Source organism: Xiphophorus couchianus, chromosome 22 (genome assembly GCF_001444195.1).
Source record: "Xiphophorus couchianus chromosome 22, X_couchianus-1.0, whole genome shotgun sequence".
Lineage (NCBI taxonomy): Eukaryota > Metazoa > Chordata > Actinopteri > Cyprinodontiformes > Poeciliidae > Xiphophorus > Xiphophorus couchianus.
Window position 1 is genome coordinate 27,408,768 of NC_040249.1, and position 16,617 is coordinate 27,425,384.

General features: G+C 40.6%; 1 protein-coding gene across 1 annotated transcript; it reads left to right on the forward strand.

Annotated features, from left to right (window-relative positions):
- Window positions 1-726: 726 nt before the first annotated feature.
- LOC114138613 (sodium/myo-inositol cotransporter-like) lies at window positions 727-14,667 on the forward strand. Its single transcript, XM_028007997.1, has 6 exons — window positions 727-2,209; window positions 7,178-9,069; window positions 11,009-11,905; window positions 12,008-12,203; window positions 12,653-12,780; window positions 12,869-14,667. Exons 3-6 carry the CDS (start codon window positions 11,266-11,268, stop codon window positions 14,074-14,076), a joined length of 2,172 nt encoding a protein of 723 aa, XP_027863798.1. The 5' UTR covers window positions 727-2,209; window positions 7,178-9,069; window positions 11,009-11,265; the 3' UTR covers window positions 14,077-14,667.
- Window positions 14,668-16,617: the final 1,950 nt, after the last annotated feature.

A 16,617-nucleotide genomic window follows, 5' to 3' on the forward strand; every position in this document is an offset into this window, starting at 1 on the left:
AAGTAGGGTTACTTAAAATGGAACTTGTGAAGGTTTTCGGGCGTAACAGTGTGTTGTTATGAAACTTTATCTCTGAATTAATGAGCCCTTGAAAATACTTAGACATTTAAGCACAACACAGATCATTGTGCATGAATTATATGACGTTATACGACTGCTTTCATCATTGCCATAAGAGCTAAATGATGTGGTTAGATTTAGGAACTACCACGGCATCTCGTAAGTGGACATAGGCAACGATCCTAAGCAAAAGGTTCTCAACATGCCACCTGTGCGCCAGGAAAAGGGAAGCACAAAAGTCACAATGTAACTTGAAATATTGTAAATAGTAAAAGGCAACAGCAATGTGCAACTAGCCAATAAGCTCATGGAAATTAGGCAGCAAAACGTCAAGACAGTCCGATTCTGGAAATACGCTAGCATAGAATAGAAGTATTTCCAGAAAGATGCTCGATAATCTGACCAAAGAGAACCCAAGTTTTCCCAGAAAATACTTTGTAGGTTAAAGAACAATTAACTATAACTTCCAGTATACCAAAAGTTATTTTGTAAGATTCCCTGTAAGTGTTTGGGAAAGTAATCTGTAAACTTACAGGAAGTAACCTGTGATTTTTTATTTTCCAAAAGGAAATTCAGTAAGACCGACCTTAATGTTCTGAGAAAGTGCCTGAATTTTAGGGATACAACTTGTAATTTCACAAAAAATAAATAAATAAAATACACAAAAGCTTCAAACCCAGAGAAAGTAATCTTATAAGAATCGAGTACCTGGTTACAAATCACAGCATGAACACAGGACAGATCCCAAATGCACTGTGGCTTTTCTGTGAAGTAAATCACAAGTTTCCAGAAGCTTATCAAGACGTAAACATGTGTGATCTGGGAAAGTAAACTTTAAGTGCCAGAAAATACATGCATCGTCCAGTTCACCAAACGATTTTTAACCAAGAACAAACTCCTCTCCATTTATAGTCCGTTAATAAATTGTAAGACGGTCAATATTTTTGGCTTTTACATTCCAGCAAAAGAGCCAAGCCAATGGGAGAGGACACAAAAGTTTCTGGATTCCCAGAACCCAATTTATTTTAAGGTGGCCTTGAACTGTGTTTCTGAGTGGAAAATATCTGAGAACTACTTGCAACGGAAAATCGATGAGGATATTTTGGAAGCGACTCTCACGCTCCGTCTTCCTACAAAGCGGTTGGTTAAGGTCGATACTGTTAGATCAAGAAGAAAAAAACAACAAAAACTCAAGGTTTCAATTTAAAACCCTGAAGATGATCATTGAGGATTCTCAAATTCTCCTCAAACAAAGCTAAAAGCGAGGTGGAATCTAAAGCGGAGGCGTTTTCCATTTGATCAGTTTCAGAAGAGACATCAGACAGCAGCTCACTGATGTTGCGTTTTAGTCACACAGCTTCTTAAGAAGAGCAAGTCTTCCAGCAGAAATGAGTTCAGATGCATAATATAACAAATCCTGCATTTTTAAAGGGGGGAAAAAAATAAACCTTTTTTGCTTAAAGGTTCAAACTTTCAAACCAAAATGTTGTTGAACCTTTTGATTCGATTTCAGCTGTGAGTTTGCACCTCTCTTCAGCTGTAGTGCATCTGATGAGAATGGTGGGGGAGAAATCAGCTGAGTTTTATCATCTGTTAACTGCCAATTTTGACCCCAAAGCTTTGGCTGTCTTCTAGAAAGCTACAGAATACAAAAAAATAAAAGGTTTTCCAGCTCTTTTACTTGTTATTCTCTCCTTATGCAGAAACAGTTTCACTGGCATGCATTTACGCCCCATTTCTTTTTTTACTGATGTTTGCTTTATGTTCCATTTTCTGCTAAATGATCCACTGCGGCGTCTCTCTGACAGATTCCACGGTTCGGGTCTCCCACACATCCGAGTAAAATTCGAACTGAGCCCGGGGGCGCCGGAAACTCCCGAGCTCCTTTCAAATTCAAACCGTGCCACCTGAACAGCTCCCTGTTCTCCTGGGACGTCTCCTCCTCCGCCGCGGCGCCGCGCGTCCTCTAGCTATGTTCGAAATAAATAAGTGTGCGGAACAGCGCCTGCGCCTGCTCCAACCTGTCGCAGCATCCCTCCGCTGTGTCAGGTCTGACGCCTTGTGATTACGGAAGGCGAGGACGATGGAATCCAGTTCATGACGCCAATTCCCGGTCAGAACGGCTCCCGCAGATTACGCGGGCATAAAGGTGAGTCTCCCTGTGGTTTATTTCACAAACTGCTCTCTGGTCACATCCGAGCAGATGTCTTCCTAACCCTCATCGGACCAAGCTGTGAGCATCCAACCAGGAAGCCCCTCCTCTCCTCTCCCGTCCCCCCCAGTGAAACCAGTCTCGGCTCCCTCACAGCTGGAGGTCCGCAACTCCTCAACAACTTGCCTCCATGACCGGAGTGCAGCGTTTTGCCGGTAATGAATCATTAAGGCTCTGAATGCGGAGTTGCAAACATCCAAGGAGTGTGAATCACTGAGACGTTTTCCTGCAGGTGCCGCACTTAAAGGTTTCCCAAGAAGAAAAGCCTACACCAAAAAAAATTAAATAAAATAAAATACACCAACATCCATTCAGAACCCCAGTGAAGGTACATATAGTGTAAAGGCGGCTGACTTTCCTCAGTTTAACTGTAGTTATTCAGTAATTAGTGCCTCAGCTGGTGGTGGAAACAATATGTTTATTATGAAGTTGCATTCCAAATGTAACAATGAATGAAGCACCGTTAGTATTTATTATTCTTACTAAAACTAAACATTTAACTATGACGTAAAGATCTGTGGCAGTCATATATCTATTTTAATGATGTCAGTTCTTGCGTTAAAGTGTGAAAAAAATCACACTTTTCACATTTGAGCTTTAACTGCTTCTGAAAACAGCCCAAGCTCTTTGTTGGTAATAAGTTAACGGGGTTTTTTTGTTGTTGTTGTTGTTTGGAAAACGAGCCATTTCAAAAACCTCCAAAATGTAACGTCACAAATCAGCACCTAGCAACCCAAGTGGAGCTCCAGCAGCTTTTGGTGTCACTGCTCTCTGTGCTGTACAATGGCTGCTGGAAAAGACGAGTGTTCTGTTGTTCAGAAACCACTTTCTGCATTCTTGGTGGTTGTGCAGGGGGCCCCACTTCTGCTTTTCCAAGGCGTACAGTTGTAAAATTGCATATTTGTTTTTTGTCATTTTCACGTGCGAGTGTATACATTGAGCTGCGGGGGGCGTGGCCAGCAGCAGCTAACATGGATTTAAAGTGACAGGAGGCCCTAAAAATAACTCTAACTAGGCAGAACTGAGCAAACTAAAATGTCATTATCTAGGAAGGATTTTAACCTGTTCAAGGAAGCATAATAGGTTTCAAATACATCAATTACTAATAATTTTGTCTGTTCCTAAAACAAGAGAAATTTCATCTGATTTAACTTCACACCGTGAGGATATGACTGTGGGTAGCAAACGTTTATTCTCTTGGGTTATTGCTGATATTTTTCCATTTTGGCATCGTGTCAACATACAACTTCCATGCACCAGACCCGCAGACTGCCGAATCCCCTGATTTTTATCAACGCTTGCAGACGACAAACTAATTAATACGGTGCTTTAGTAGAAAAAGCTCGTCGACATGCTTAACTTGTATCTCTGACGCTTTTACGCTGTGCCTCAAAGAGCATAAATATTCGCAGCGCGCCGAGGTTATTTGAGTCCACGCGCATTCACTGTCACTGAGGTCAGCTTGCTCGCATACAGCAGCTGACTGCCCTTCGTCACTCAGATTGTCCAGATGACTGCGAGGACCCAGGAATGACTGGATTAACCCCACAGAGAGACCAGACAGAGGCCGGGTGGAGGGTTAGCGAGTCCTCCTCCGGTCTTCCTTTTACTCTTTCGTTGATCGTTGCCACTTTTTGTGCACCACAGAATCCACTCTTAGCCTCGCAGGTTGCAGGATGTCGTCTGCTTTCAGTTTCTTGGTACATTTTAATTTGGAAAAACAACCTTTTTTTTCTTGAAATGTTCTCCTTTTTTTCTGTCTTTTTAAAAACTACAAACCGCAGCCTCCCTTTGATTTCCCCTTAGATTCGAAAATGATTTGTTGAATATTTTATTTCTATGTTTCATTATCTCTATTAATTTTCCTCCTAAGTGCCCTTTATCTTCCAAATAGTTAGGCTAATTAAAATAAAAAACAGGCAGATGTTCGCTTCTACCCGACGCAGGCAGGAGGGACCGGAGGAGTGCCTGCTGCGTTGAAACTATATTGATTCAGAACAGGAATTAGATTTTTATTTTATTACTTTACAGATAATCTTATTTCTAATAAAAACGCCGCAGGGTGGGAAAGTTTAGGCCTTTCCCAGTTTCTTTCAGGATTTTCTAGCAACGTCTGCATAGCTTTAAAACTAACAAATGGTTAGTTTTATCTCTGCCTCCTTTAGCTAGGACATTGTGACCGGATCCTCAAAATACTTTTTCCACCTCCAGTCCAAGTCTTCAGTCTTAACCAAAGATGGCTGTGGGATGTCCTTGTCTTCTCTTTCTAAGTACTCAATACATTTTCCAGGACTTTCTCGATATCAACTTAAATTCCCACACCAATTTTTGTTTCTGCCACCAAACAAACGGGCCAACAATTCAACTCTTTAGTGTTTCAGATGCTCCCAGAACCTGTTCTAATACCTCCATCCTTAGATCAGCTGCTTCCCTCACTGCTGGAGTCGCTAATAGGTCCTCTGGTTGTTGCCATGACCGCCAATGATCATCAGGTCACAACTCTTGGCATCAACCCCTTCCACCACATCCAGCTCACTTCCATATGAGAATCACTTTTCAACAGAAAGTCTGATTCTTGCACTGTGTCATTATACATACGAAACCAAACCCATTCAGATAATATGGAATATTTCTGAATAGTGGTTCATATGCGAGGTTACAGAAGAAAACAAAAGAAACGACAAGAATAAAGGAAGGATTTGATTTATACTCCCGCATCCATCTGTCAAGTTCTGTCTTTGCTCTTGGAGAAAATGCTGCGCTGGCATTTGGTTGTCAGCATATTTGCGCGAGTGTGTTGAAGTCGGGGTGTGTGTGTGTGATATAGGATCGAATGCTCCCCAGACGATAAGATGCCTATATTTAAAATAACCGAGAGAAACTGTGGGGAAAGGACAATGAAGGTGTTTCAGAAACAGAAGAAAGCGGAAGACGTTAGACCGAAGCTTCCTGTCGCTCTGTTTGCTTTCCTTCTCTGCGAGTTTTCAGATACAGGAACACATATATATATTTATATATATAAAATAAAGACTTTAATGTCTTTGCAGATGTGGTTGTTCAAAGGGAAAGCATCCATACTTGCTGAGGACAAAATTTCCATGGCTCAACCCTCTGGGGTGGCTGCTCTACGTGATGCCTGCAGGCAGGGCAGTCAATCAAATCCACTTTGTCTATGAAGTCACCCTGCTGTAGGTCGCGCAGATTGACGTCTAGAATCATCTTGCCGAAATAACCACAGGTTCCTGGAGAAGAAAATAACTGACCTCCACTTAAGCCATGAACCCGAACCTCAATTTACAAAAGACGTTGACCAAATCAAGTTTTCCAGCGAAGGAAAACGACGTTGCTGTGCAGGAGTGACCAGCGGCTTTCTCCTCGCGTCGTACAGTTTCAGGTTACGTTGCGCATGGAATAGGCGACTCTGCCGAGTGACAATGGTTTGCCAAGATTCTTCGATGTCCACGTGGGTTTATGGATGGCTGTGGTGTGGAGGGTTCGTCATGAAGTGCTGCCCTGAAGAGAAACTGAAAGGTCAAGGTCATTCAATAATCCTTCGTGCCTTCTGCGCTTAGATTTCCTCACTCTACCTGAGGTCCTGTCCACACTGACGCAGTCTGCAGCCTGTCTGCATCAAGCAAGCGGCTATTTTTATTTTTCTTTCTTGACATGTGTCTTGCTTAGACCTCTCTATGTCAGCACTTGAAGGATAGCTGTTAAATGTGGGTCTCTGTTGAGATTTTGCTTTTCCCACAAAGGGAAGAAAAGTTTGAACGTCTTATTTCTGTGGATGCTCATTTTCTGTCTCAGTATTTTCTGACTCGCACTTTTGCTTCAGACTGTGAGAGAGTCCCACAGTGCCTCAGTCTGTCAGAGGTTTATTTGCTGAGGTCACAAAGCCGCGAGTGTGTGCTTCAGCAGCTTCTCTGTCAAACACACCACACCAAAATACCCTTACTGTCTCCTCGGTACAGTCCACTTCACGCTTTCTCACACATTTTACCATGGCAACAATGCCATCATTCATGCAGTAGTACTGACATAGGATTACAAAGATTTTTTATGACTTATTTCACTGTTAGCAGCGATGACAATCAATGGCACCGCCCACTGAAGAAAGAGCTAATTTAGAAGGCGAGAGTCTGGAATAGTTCCTATGGGGAAAGCAGCTGAGATAAAACACAGAAAGTCCAACTTTTACACTGAACCTTTTCTTTTTTACTCCTAACTTTAACCCCACCAAAATATCCCTTTAACATCAGTAATGACATTTAGAAAGTAGCAATGCTGTTCTAGAGAAACAGGGAAATCTTAAACATCAACATGCAAGGACATTAAGGGCATTAGTGAAAAATGGATCCCAAAAACAACCCTTGATGGTTTAAGTGAGACACATTTTGTTTTTAAAAGCAAAAGCATGGTTACAAGCATGAGACACGGTGGTGGAGGTGTCGTGTTTTAAGAATGTTTCCTGTAACATTCTCAAGTAGCAGTACTTTGGGTCAGTGATGAAAATAACAATGGGTTCATCCTTCAGCATTTTGTCACAATCTATCTTTCATATGCTATCTAATGTATAGGATATTGCTGGATGTAGCATAAAATAAAATAGCCTGTATGCATACCATTTCTCAATCTAAGGTTAAAATGTCAATTGTTGTATTATATGACATCCTAAACGGTGTACAACCTCATTCTAAACCAGTGACTGTAAGCGCTTCCACATTTCTTCTTGTTTTTCCCAAATTTAATCAGGTTTTTCAGTAACCCCGGGGAAATCTTCCCACTCACGCTCACATTTACACACATACACACTCTCTCCTTGACGACGATAAACATGTTGGGAGTGATATTTTTTGTTTCCTTTCCCGTCTGCCTTTGATTCCCTTTGCCATCTGCTGTCGCCAGCAACTCCTCAAGCCACAGCTCCGTTCGGAAGAATGGTGCTTCTGGTCTTCTCTCTCAAGAAATCTCTCCTGCCCCTGCCCCGGCCCCCTGAGGTAGGAAATTTACCATTTTTTACCATCAACTCCTTATCTTCCTGTTATTCCTTTAACGATAATATGGTGTCTTATTAATCTGAAGTCCACGGCTATCAGCTCAGAGTATAAACGGAGTTGTGTTTAGCTGTTTGTGTCTGTCAATCATCCCAGCCGAAGCATTGAGGACTTGCGGCGTTGCTGAAGGATGCAACTGTTTTTAATGTGATGCGTTGTTTTTGTTTTTGTTTTTCTCAGCAGGGAAGGCCGTCTCTGCACATTTGATTGACACTGCCACTTCCTTAAATTTCATTTCGGTGCTTTTACCACAACAACAAAAAAAAATATGTCCATAAATTTTTGATGGGTGAAGAAAAAAAAATAAGCATTGCCTCTCTTTTTTTCAGGCGTTTGACAAGATGTTCAAAGCCTGTAGTGAAATAATTTTAAAAAAACACACACATACACACACACACATCTAGATGGGCTTATAGTTTCCAGTCAGTCCACAAGTCCAAGGTTCAGTCATTTTCAAACTGTAGTTTTGTTGAAATAATCGACCTTAAAGAGTCCAAATCATCTTAAAAATAAGCCCCAGATACAATAATATTCTAAATAATTTCTCTTCATTTAACATGAGATTATCACCATCTACAGGCCAAGTTGTGAAACGGCAATAATCTACTGTACATTGAGATTACTAGATTAAGTGATTAAGGACATATAGGGAAGAGAAATGTTAATTCGCAAACAATATTTGCTTTTACAAACCTGTTGACTAATATTATTTTGGAGTTTTTGAGCAGGTCATATTTTTAGGCCAGTACCGCCAACAAAATTAAAAGAAAAACGGCGACACAGCGCCTCCTGGTGGTCAAATGTGAAAATCAATTATTGGTGGCCAATAATCTTATTTCATCAAAATGTTTTAGTGCAGGCTAACGTAATTGTGGGCTTAAAAATTAGATCTTTAATGGTTTTTAATGGGGCACAACATTGTAATATTTTATTTTAGGCTAATCCGAGGACTAATTTGGAGATATATGATATACAAAACAGCCAAAATGCCTTGAAAGAAGAATGAAAAATATATAACAGCAAAAGAAAATCTCTCTGATCTCTAGATTTTGCAAAGGAAAAGTATCTTACAGAAAGGCCTGGGTTAGCCGGTCAGTGAATTTATAATCAAGTGTTTGTATTTTTAATTTATACGGAGCATTATGTCTGTCTATCACATTATGGACAGGATGTAAATTGTAAACCACTTACGAAGCTGCGGACAACTAATCTCGACAAATATGTAAAAACAAAATGTAACACTAGAGGGCGCATTAGTTCTTGCCCAGGTGTGGGATGCGAAATCACATCTCTAATATTGACTTAAAACTGTAAGTAGCGACTCAATTTATGTACATTTAACCAATGTTTCAGTGTCTACAATTATTTATGTCACTACATCAACTTTTGTTTTAGTGGTTTAAATCACCCGTGAACATTTTACTTATAGAGGACAACAGGTGACGGATGTATTGTTGTTCAGGAAGCCGTTTAAAAGCAGCTGCGGTGATTTTTAGTAGGCTGAAGGTCATGAGGGGTTTCCCGTTTGCGTTCACTCTCCTGACCACCGAAATAAATGAGAGCTTTCTCGGGTTTTGCAGCGTCGTGGGTCTCCTCCCACCCCATCCTCACGGCCTACTCAGGTGACGATGCTGCTGCTGTGGGTGGAGCTCTGTCTCCTAATCCCCTGAGGGACCCGGCAGTTCCCAGCGCAGAGGGGCTCCAACCACTCCACCTGTGAACTATGTGTTAAAAGAAACGAAGGTAAGTCTCATATATGTTACATTCAGCTGGTCAGTTCCCTCTTGGTCTCCTTGAAGAGTTTCAGAATGCATTGAGATAATTCTTACATTTCTGTGACATATGCACATATTCTCTTGCAAGGTAACTCTAGTGCAACAAAATAGCCACTTTTAATCAGAACCGTGAGTTGGTAGATGTTAATGAAACTTCAAGCTGGAAAAACCCAACATGGGCCATTTTCATTGATTATAATATGCAGAAGCAGTGCGTTTTGTCATAAAAATACTCCAAAGTTTTTTAGTTTGCTAAAACTCATAAGAAGTCCCAACAATATTTATTCTATTTTTTTTTTTTTTGTGATAGTTTTTGTTTCGTTTTAGAATTATGCCATCATCCCCATCTTTGTTGCGTCCTTCCTTGATATCTTAACTTTTTGTTTTACATAGTACAGCTTTAGAAAATGACAAATTAGTCAAATCTCAATCTCCACCTGTTGTTTGTGTTGTGTAAAGTTAGTAGTGTAGTAGTGTAGCTAGCTATACAAGAAGTTAGAACAGAATTTTGACATGGAAATGACTTCAAAATACCCTCTTGTTGTGGATGATTGACATAGCAAAATAAAGCTGGCACTGCTGACCAGAGTTTCTAAGTGTTTCAATTACAAACAACTGCTTATTTTTAGAAACGTGTTGCACCTTTTTATTTCAAGACTTTTGCAGTTAAAGTCTTCCGAACATTGCTCTGAGCTTCGCTGCAGCGTGGAAATCAAACCCTCATTCTCATGCACGGCCATCTGAGAACTGTCGACAGTAGCCAGTGAAAACCTTCACAGCTGAGTAAACGCTCGGGTGTTGCTGTAATTAGAGCCCACGTTTGCAAATGCGGAAACTTATTCCTGGAAAATTCACTCGGAAATTTTCCAGAACTGCGGAAAATTTCTGAATGTGCACTTTCATTTCAGTGCATATTCCCGCCCAGTTAACCCGATTTTCTACAAATTATCTCTTATGGAGAGTATGTCCACCTTGTGGCATTTCCTGTAGCAGGATGCCATTTACAAACCTGAGGTTGTTTCCCGTCGACTTTGCGCTTCTAAAGCTCCAGACCTAAATAAACAATTTTTTTTTAGCCTGTAAATTCAAGAAGGATCACTTAGAGTTGAGGTAATTAGCTAAGGTAAACCCTTTAACATTTTTGTACTAAGATACCAAAATGTCACTAGATAACACACAGCAATTCATTCATGTTTGGTTTTAGTTCTGTTGAAGTTAGATTTGCGTTGAGACTGCAGAGGTGTGCCCATCTGCAGGAAAACCAGATGCTAATAATCTGGTGTAATCTTATTTGACAAACCACAAGGTTTTCACTTTCAGTTGACTTCTTTTGATCTTTCTTCCACGGCTCTTTCAAACAGCAGAGCAGCAAGTCCAACGTGTTCATATTATGATTTCAAAGAGTCACACTTTTATGTAATCGACTATTTGTGGTCCTTTGGGCTTTTGGCTTTGGCGTTTCAGTTTGTAGAGTAAAGTAAAAAATTAACAGCTATAATGTGGTTTATTCAACTACATATTTTTGATGTGGGTGTTTTCAAAGTCATATTGAAGTATGACTTTCAATAGATTACCAGTAACGTTTTTAGTTACTGGTATTCTATCTTAGTTACTTTCCAAATCAAGTAATGAGTAATTTAACTACGTTACTTTTTCAAAGTAACTATGCCATCACAGAGCCTTCCTGGCTGGTCGCTGCATGCTGTGCGGTTTATTTTAGGATAAGCTGCACCATACGATGCCACTGGTAGTAAGATGAGTGAGAAACCAGTCAAAGTTCAAAGAAAAGCCTATTGAGCTATTGATTCAGACCACTTTATAGGATTAGAGTGAAATGTTTGGTGCAATGCTTAGGTCTACGCAATCCTACTAAACACCATTCAATCGTGTTTGTATTTTTCTTGCAGGATGTGAACTTTTTCCTGAGATCTGATTTGATAAAACCATCCACCAACCTTTCTGTGAGCTGATAAATGTTAAGCCACGCCAACTTTCCAAAGCGAGCCATTAACTACTAAAGCTCAGAAGTTAATTGCAAAATCAGATTCTTACATCTGTTTTGGAAAATTATATCTTAGGTTATTGTTTTTGTAAATGCAGATCAAAACTTTGTCTGATTGGCTCAAAAGATAGGTCATCTAAGCGATCTAAGAAGTCTTCAACCATGGCTACCAATGCCACCATGGAAGCAGCAGACGTTGTTGTCATCGTAATTTATTTCATCCTGGTGCTGGGGATCGGCTTCGCGGCAATGCGAAAATCCAACCGAGGCACGGTGAGCGGCTACTTCCTGGCTGGTCGCTCCATGAACTGGTTCGCCGTGGGAGCGTCTCTCTTCGTCAGCAACATTGGAACTGAGCATTTCATTGGACTCGCCGGGTCAGGGGCCGCTAGCGGGTTTAGCGTGGCTGCGTGGGAATTCAACGCTCTACTGCTGCTTCAGTTACTGGGCTGGGTGTTCATCCCTGTGTACATTCACTGTCAAGTCTACACCATGCCAGAGTACCTGTGCAAGCGATTCGGAGGGAAGCGCCTGAAAGTATATTTTGCGGCTTTGACTCTGGTGCTTTACATCTTCACCAAGTTGTCTGTGGACCTCTATTCGGGTGCCTTGTTCATCCAGGAATCCTTAGGGTGGAACCTTTATGTTTCCATCATCGTCCTCATTGTCATGACAGCTGCGCTGACGGTCACTGGAGGTCTGGTCGCTGTCATCTACACAGACACAGTCCAAGCAATTATGATGATCGTCGGAGCGCTCTGTCTGACAGGCATCGGCTTCGCCAAAGTCGGAGGCCTTGAAGGTTTTGCTTCTGTCACTTTTTCCACAGAGTTATACTTTTTTTTAAATCAATTTACAGCTAAAGTGATGGATGCTAATGCTTGGCTTCTTTTGTCCGTTTTAGGGCTAAAAGAAAAGTACATGCAGGCCAGTCCAAACATCACTGCCATTCTTCTGTCTTCACCTAATCTGACATATTCTGAATCCTGTAAGCATCATCTCCACCCAAAAGCAAATGCTCTGAAAATCCTGAGAGGCCCAAAAGATCCAGATCTGCCCTGGCCTGGTTTCTTGCTGGGTCAGACGCCTGCCTCAATCTGGTACTTTTTCTCTCTTACATTTAATTCCTATTCCACAAACTTCTCAAAAACAGTCTAACTTTAAATCACAATCCAACCCCAATGAGCAACTGAAGCAGAATTAAGCATCGCCTGTAGTTTCTGCCTTATAACTCATTACACTGAGCCAGCATAAAAAAAACAACTAATCCAAGTCTTAATTTGTTAATGAGACCTAAAATGCAGATGATATCTGGAGATTATGTTTAAATGATTTTATTTATACTGGCACTCTATGAAAGCCAGAGTGTATAAAAAAGAAAACTGTGTTTGTTTGCCATGTTTTGTGATTTATTTTACCAGTGATTTCTTGTGTTAAACCAGAGTCAGTGCTTGCTTGATTTGACTTCTAGTTTACCAAAAAATGGATGATTTGTTTGCTTTTTCAAATGTTGCTTCCCTATTAAACAACTTCAAAACATGCCTTCCAGGTACTGGTGTGCAGATCAGGTGATCGTACAACGAGTTCTGGCCGCAAAGAACATTGTTCATGCCAAAGGGTCGACCATCATGGCAGGTTTCCTCAAAACTCTCCCCATGTTTGTCATGGTCATGCCAGGTAGAGACATCTTATTGCATTTTGATGAACTAAATCCCAACTGCTTGAATCATCCATAACCTCCTGTGTGTGTTTATCTAAATTCCAGGGATGATTTCCAGGGTCTTATTTACTGACCAGTTGGCGTGCATCGGCCCAGACCACTGCATGCAGGTGTGCGGTTCTGCCGCCGGCTGCAGCAACGTGGCGTACCCTCGCCTCGTCATGTCGGTGATGCCTGTCGGACTTCGCGGCGTGATGATGGCGGCCATGATTGCTGCTTTGATGAGCGACTTGGACTCTATCTTCAACTCTGCGAGCACCATATTCACGCTGGACATTTACAAAATGCTGCGAAAGGACGCGTCGCCCAAGGAGCTGGTGATAACCGGCAGGCTTTTTGTCATCCTTATGGTGGCCCTCAGTATCGCTTGGGTGCCGGTTGTCATCGAAATGCAAGGGGGACAGATGTTTTATTATATCCAAGAGGTGTCTGATTATTTAACGCCCCCTGTGGCGGTGCTATTCCTGCTTGGTGTTCTGTGGCAGCGCTGCAACGAGACCGGTGCCTTCTGGGGTGGAGTGGTAGGCTCTGCTCTTGGCGCTCTGCGGTTACTCTTAGCCGTAGTTTACAGAGAACCGTACTGCGGCCAGCCGGATGAGCGGCCGTTCTTCATCAAACAAATCCATTTCATGTATGTGGCGGCCATCTTGTTTTGGGTTTCAGCTATAACGACTGTCGTCGTGAGTCTCTACACGCCTCCGCCGGAAAAACAGCTAATCAGAACTACCACTCTGTGGGGGTTAAGGCAGAGAATGAAGTTTAACACACTAGCAATAGATCAAGGTGAAGAAAACCTTAACAAAACAAACGTGACTGAAAATGGAGGTGGTGTTGTTGGTGAAGAAACGCTCCATAGCCACCAAACGAAGCTTAGGAGCACTGATGGTAGAGATGAAAACACTCAGTCGGCCAATGGGAACATAATCCCAGCCCGGTCATCACTACAGAATGACTCGTATAATCTGATAGCTGAGCCTATGCTGGAGGGCGAGGGAGATGGGAGAGAAGTGAAGGATGTGGAAGAGGGGAAGGAGTGCCGTTTGGGGGAAGGAGGAAACTCTGTGAAAGTTTGTGGGGGTATTTGTGGCCGCCGGAAGAAATCTTCGCAGAGTCGGGTCATTACAGCTCAGGAGCAGGAGAGGATTATAAATAAGCTTCTTTACGAACCTCCCAGAACCAGAATCTTACTAAACACAGCACTGGTATTGATTTGTGTGATTGGGATCTTTCTTTATTTGTATTTCTCCTTATAGACAGCAAAAATTCTCTTAAAACGAGGTACTGCTCCTAAATTTATTCCTTATCTCCCTGAATTTTCTGTAATTTTATGTCACCATGTTGTGGCATATAGTGCACTTACCCCACTTCAGATATTAATACTTCCAAGTCATACGCAAACTTTATAAAATGCTTCTCTATCATGATATTGACTATAGTTGGTTGCTGTACATCTTGGAGTGCTGGCAGCCGGCCTGACACCACCAGTGCTTTATATTTTGTCACATGCGTCTAACAACAGTAATGTGCGTTGCTCTTACAGATCACAGCTAAAGCAAATCATCTATTTTTAAAGATTTTCTGTACACATTGTAAAAGCAATTTCATTCAGGTACTGTGTAATTTTCTAAGAACAAATGTAAAATCTGATGATCCTTAAGGTATTTACTGCAAAACCTACACTGATGGACGCAAGTGTGATTGTCTTGATTGCAAAACATCATTGTGAGCTGTAACCCAAATGAGTAGTTTTAATTAAAATGAGTTTATGTTTTGTTTCTATTGCTCACAACTTTTGACATATTGTCCAGAATGTCCAACACAATAAAAAATAAGACTGAAATTAACACTATTGAGTGTACAGGCTCTGAAATTTAAAAATGTTGTTTATTTTGAACATAAGTACTTTGACTGGGTTCAGTGAATCAGAGGAAATGGAAAATATTGAAGGTTTTTGATCAGATGTTCCGACAGAGACCGATTAAATGGCATTGATGTGAACACACTGTTGGCATGCACAGACTTATTTGGGTACTCTAATCCTTGACCACACTTTTGTTTTGACTTTTAACCTTCCTACTTTTCAAGATTTTCTTAATTTCCATCTAAAATAAAAAAAAAAACCACAAAAAACCACAAAACAACCACGAACCATTGATGTCAGAGAAACCCTTGTGACATCAATTATACACCACCAGCCAATCACAGGACACCTTCCTGCACCAGTGGAAACTTACAGGTTTGAAATGGAAAGTTACTTGTCGACGTTTATACAACAAGACCCATTTGCTGAAAATTGTACAGCTCAGCAACAACAAGCCAACTCAAAGTACTTTACATGATGAAATGGAAACAACAAACAAGCAAAAACATTACATTGCAATGGCACCTCAAAAGAAATCTCACCAGCAGTTGTACCTTCTTGAATAATTGAGCTTTCCATTATTTCACTGTCAATATGATTGTTAACCAGCTTTTTTAAAGGTTCTTGTATTTAAAAAAAACCTCATCCTAGATTATGTGTGTTCTCGTCTGTGAGAATAAGATGCGCATGAGCACATACTCTTAGTGTTTGTGGTTTAAAACCAACAGGTTGCTGGGAAGTAACATGGCTATTTTTATTTATTTCAACCACTTCCTGGAACAAACTGGGTCTGGTTGACCCATAAAAGGCGTGAAGTGTAAATGTAACATTTAAAATGCAGCACCTGTTTTGGGAACAATAGTGACGTGCGCTGCTTTATGAATGTGTGCCAGTAAATCCCCAATTCATATTACGTACATAAAAAAAAAACTGAAGAACTTTCCCATCAGTCCATCTGAGGGTTGACTTTCAGTAATGTTGACCTCTGGAAAAGTAACACATCTGAACATTTGCTTTACAGGTGCTGCTTAGGAAATTGCTAATCTAATGTGTGTATTTACATTTATAAAAGATCAACCAAGTTGGGTTGGAGGCCATGGTCTGGCCCATTTAGTTCTGTTGTTATTAGAACCCATCAAGGCAGACCACTGGGTTACACTTTTACACGTCAAACCCATGCAGTTTATTTCCTGTCTCCATGATTCTGAGAAAATACTTTTTTTTTTGCAGACAATTTGATTTCATGCAGTGAGTAGCAAACCCTGAAACATGGTGAGTTTCAGTTTTTAAAATATATGTATGTATATATATATATATATATATATTTTTTTTTTTTCCTGGAAGTGAGGTGCAGCAATTGAGAAGCTTCAATAGGAAGTAAGATATTGTGATTGATAAGCACTAAGATCTCATAAGTAACAATCTGACTCAATTTTCAAGACACTATGACTTGTATTAATTTGCAAACCTTTTAGAAGACTTAGAGCATAAAAGGGTACATATTAAATAGAGGAAAGGGTCTCAGTGTTAAATTGAGGCACAAAATGTTACTCTTTTATTCCTAAAATTAGGTCTTGGAGAATGCCAATAATATGCTGCAAAAAAAAAAAAAAAAAGCTACGTCACAAATTCAAAACCAAAACAAAGTCGGTTAATCAAGATTTAGTGTAGCCTATCACACCAAATCCTTAAATGACAACTTCTAATGTGTATTTTAAAGGGCAAATATCAATATATCTGTCTATCTCTTGACTACTGGAGAAGTTAATGAAAACACAAATATTTAATCATGAATTCATCATTCCATATATACATATACATACACCGATTTGATTGGGTTCAAGTTTTACTAATTGCCTAATCAAGATTTCATTTTAAGTTGTTAATATCGCGAGACAAACCCTTTAAAATCTCGCGATTTCTATTGAAAAAA

Excerpts from the sequence above, each read along its gene's own strand:
- LOC114138613 (XM_028007997.1), top strand. The coding sequence starts at position 11,266 with ATGGCTACCAATGCCACCATGGAAGCAGCAGACGTTGTTGTCATCGTA. Across the intron at positions 11,906-12,007 it reads CAAAGTCGGAGGCCTTGAAG|GGCTAAAAGAAAAGTACATG; the intron begins GTTTTGCTTCTG and ends TGTCCGTTTTAG. Across the intron at positions 12,781-12,868 it reads GTTTGTCATGGTCATGCCAG|GGATGATTTCCAGGGTCTTA; the intron begins GTAGAGACATCT and ends TCTAAATTCCAG.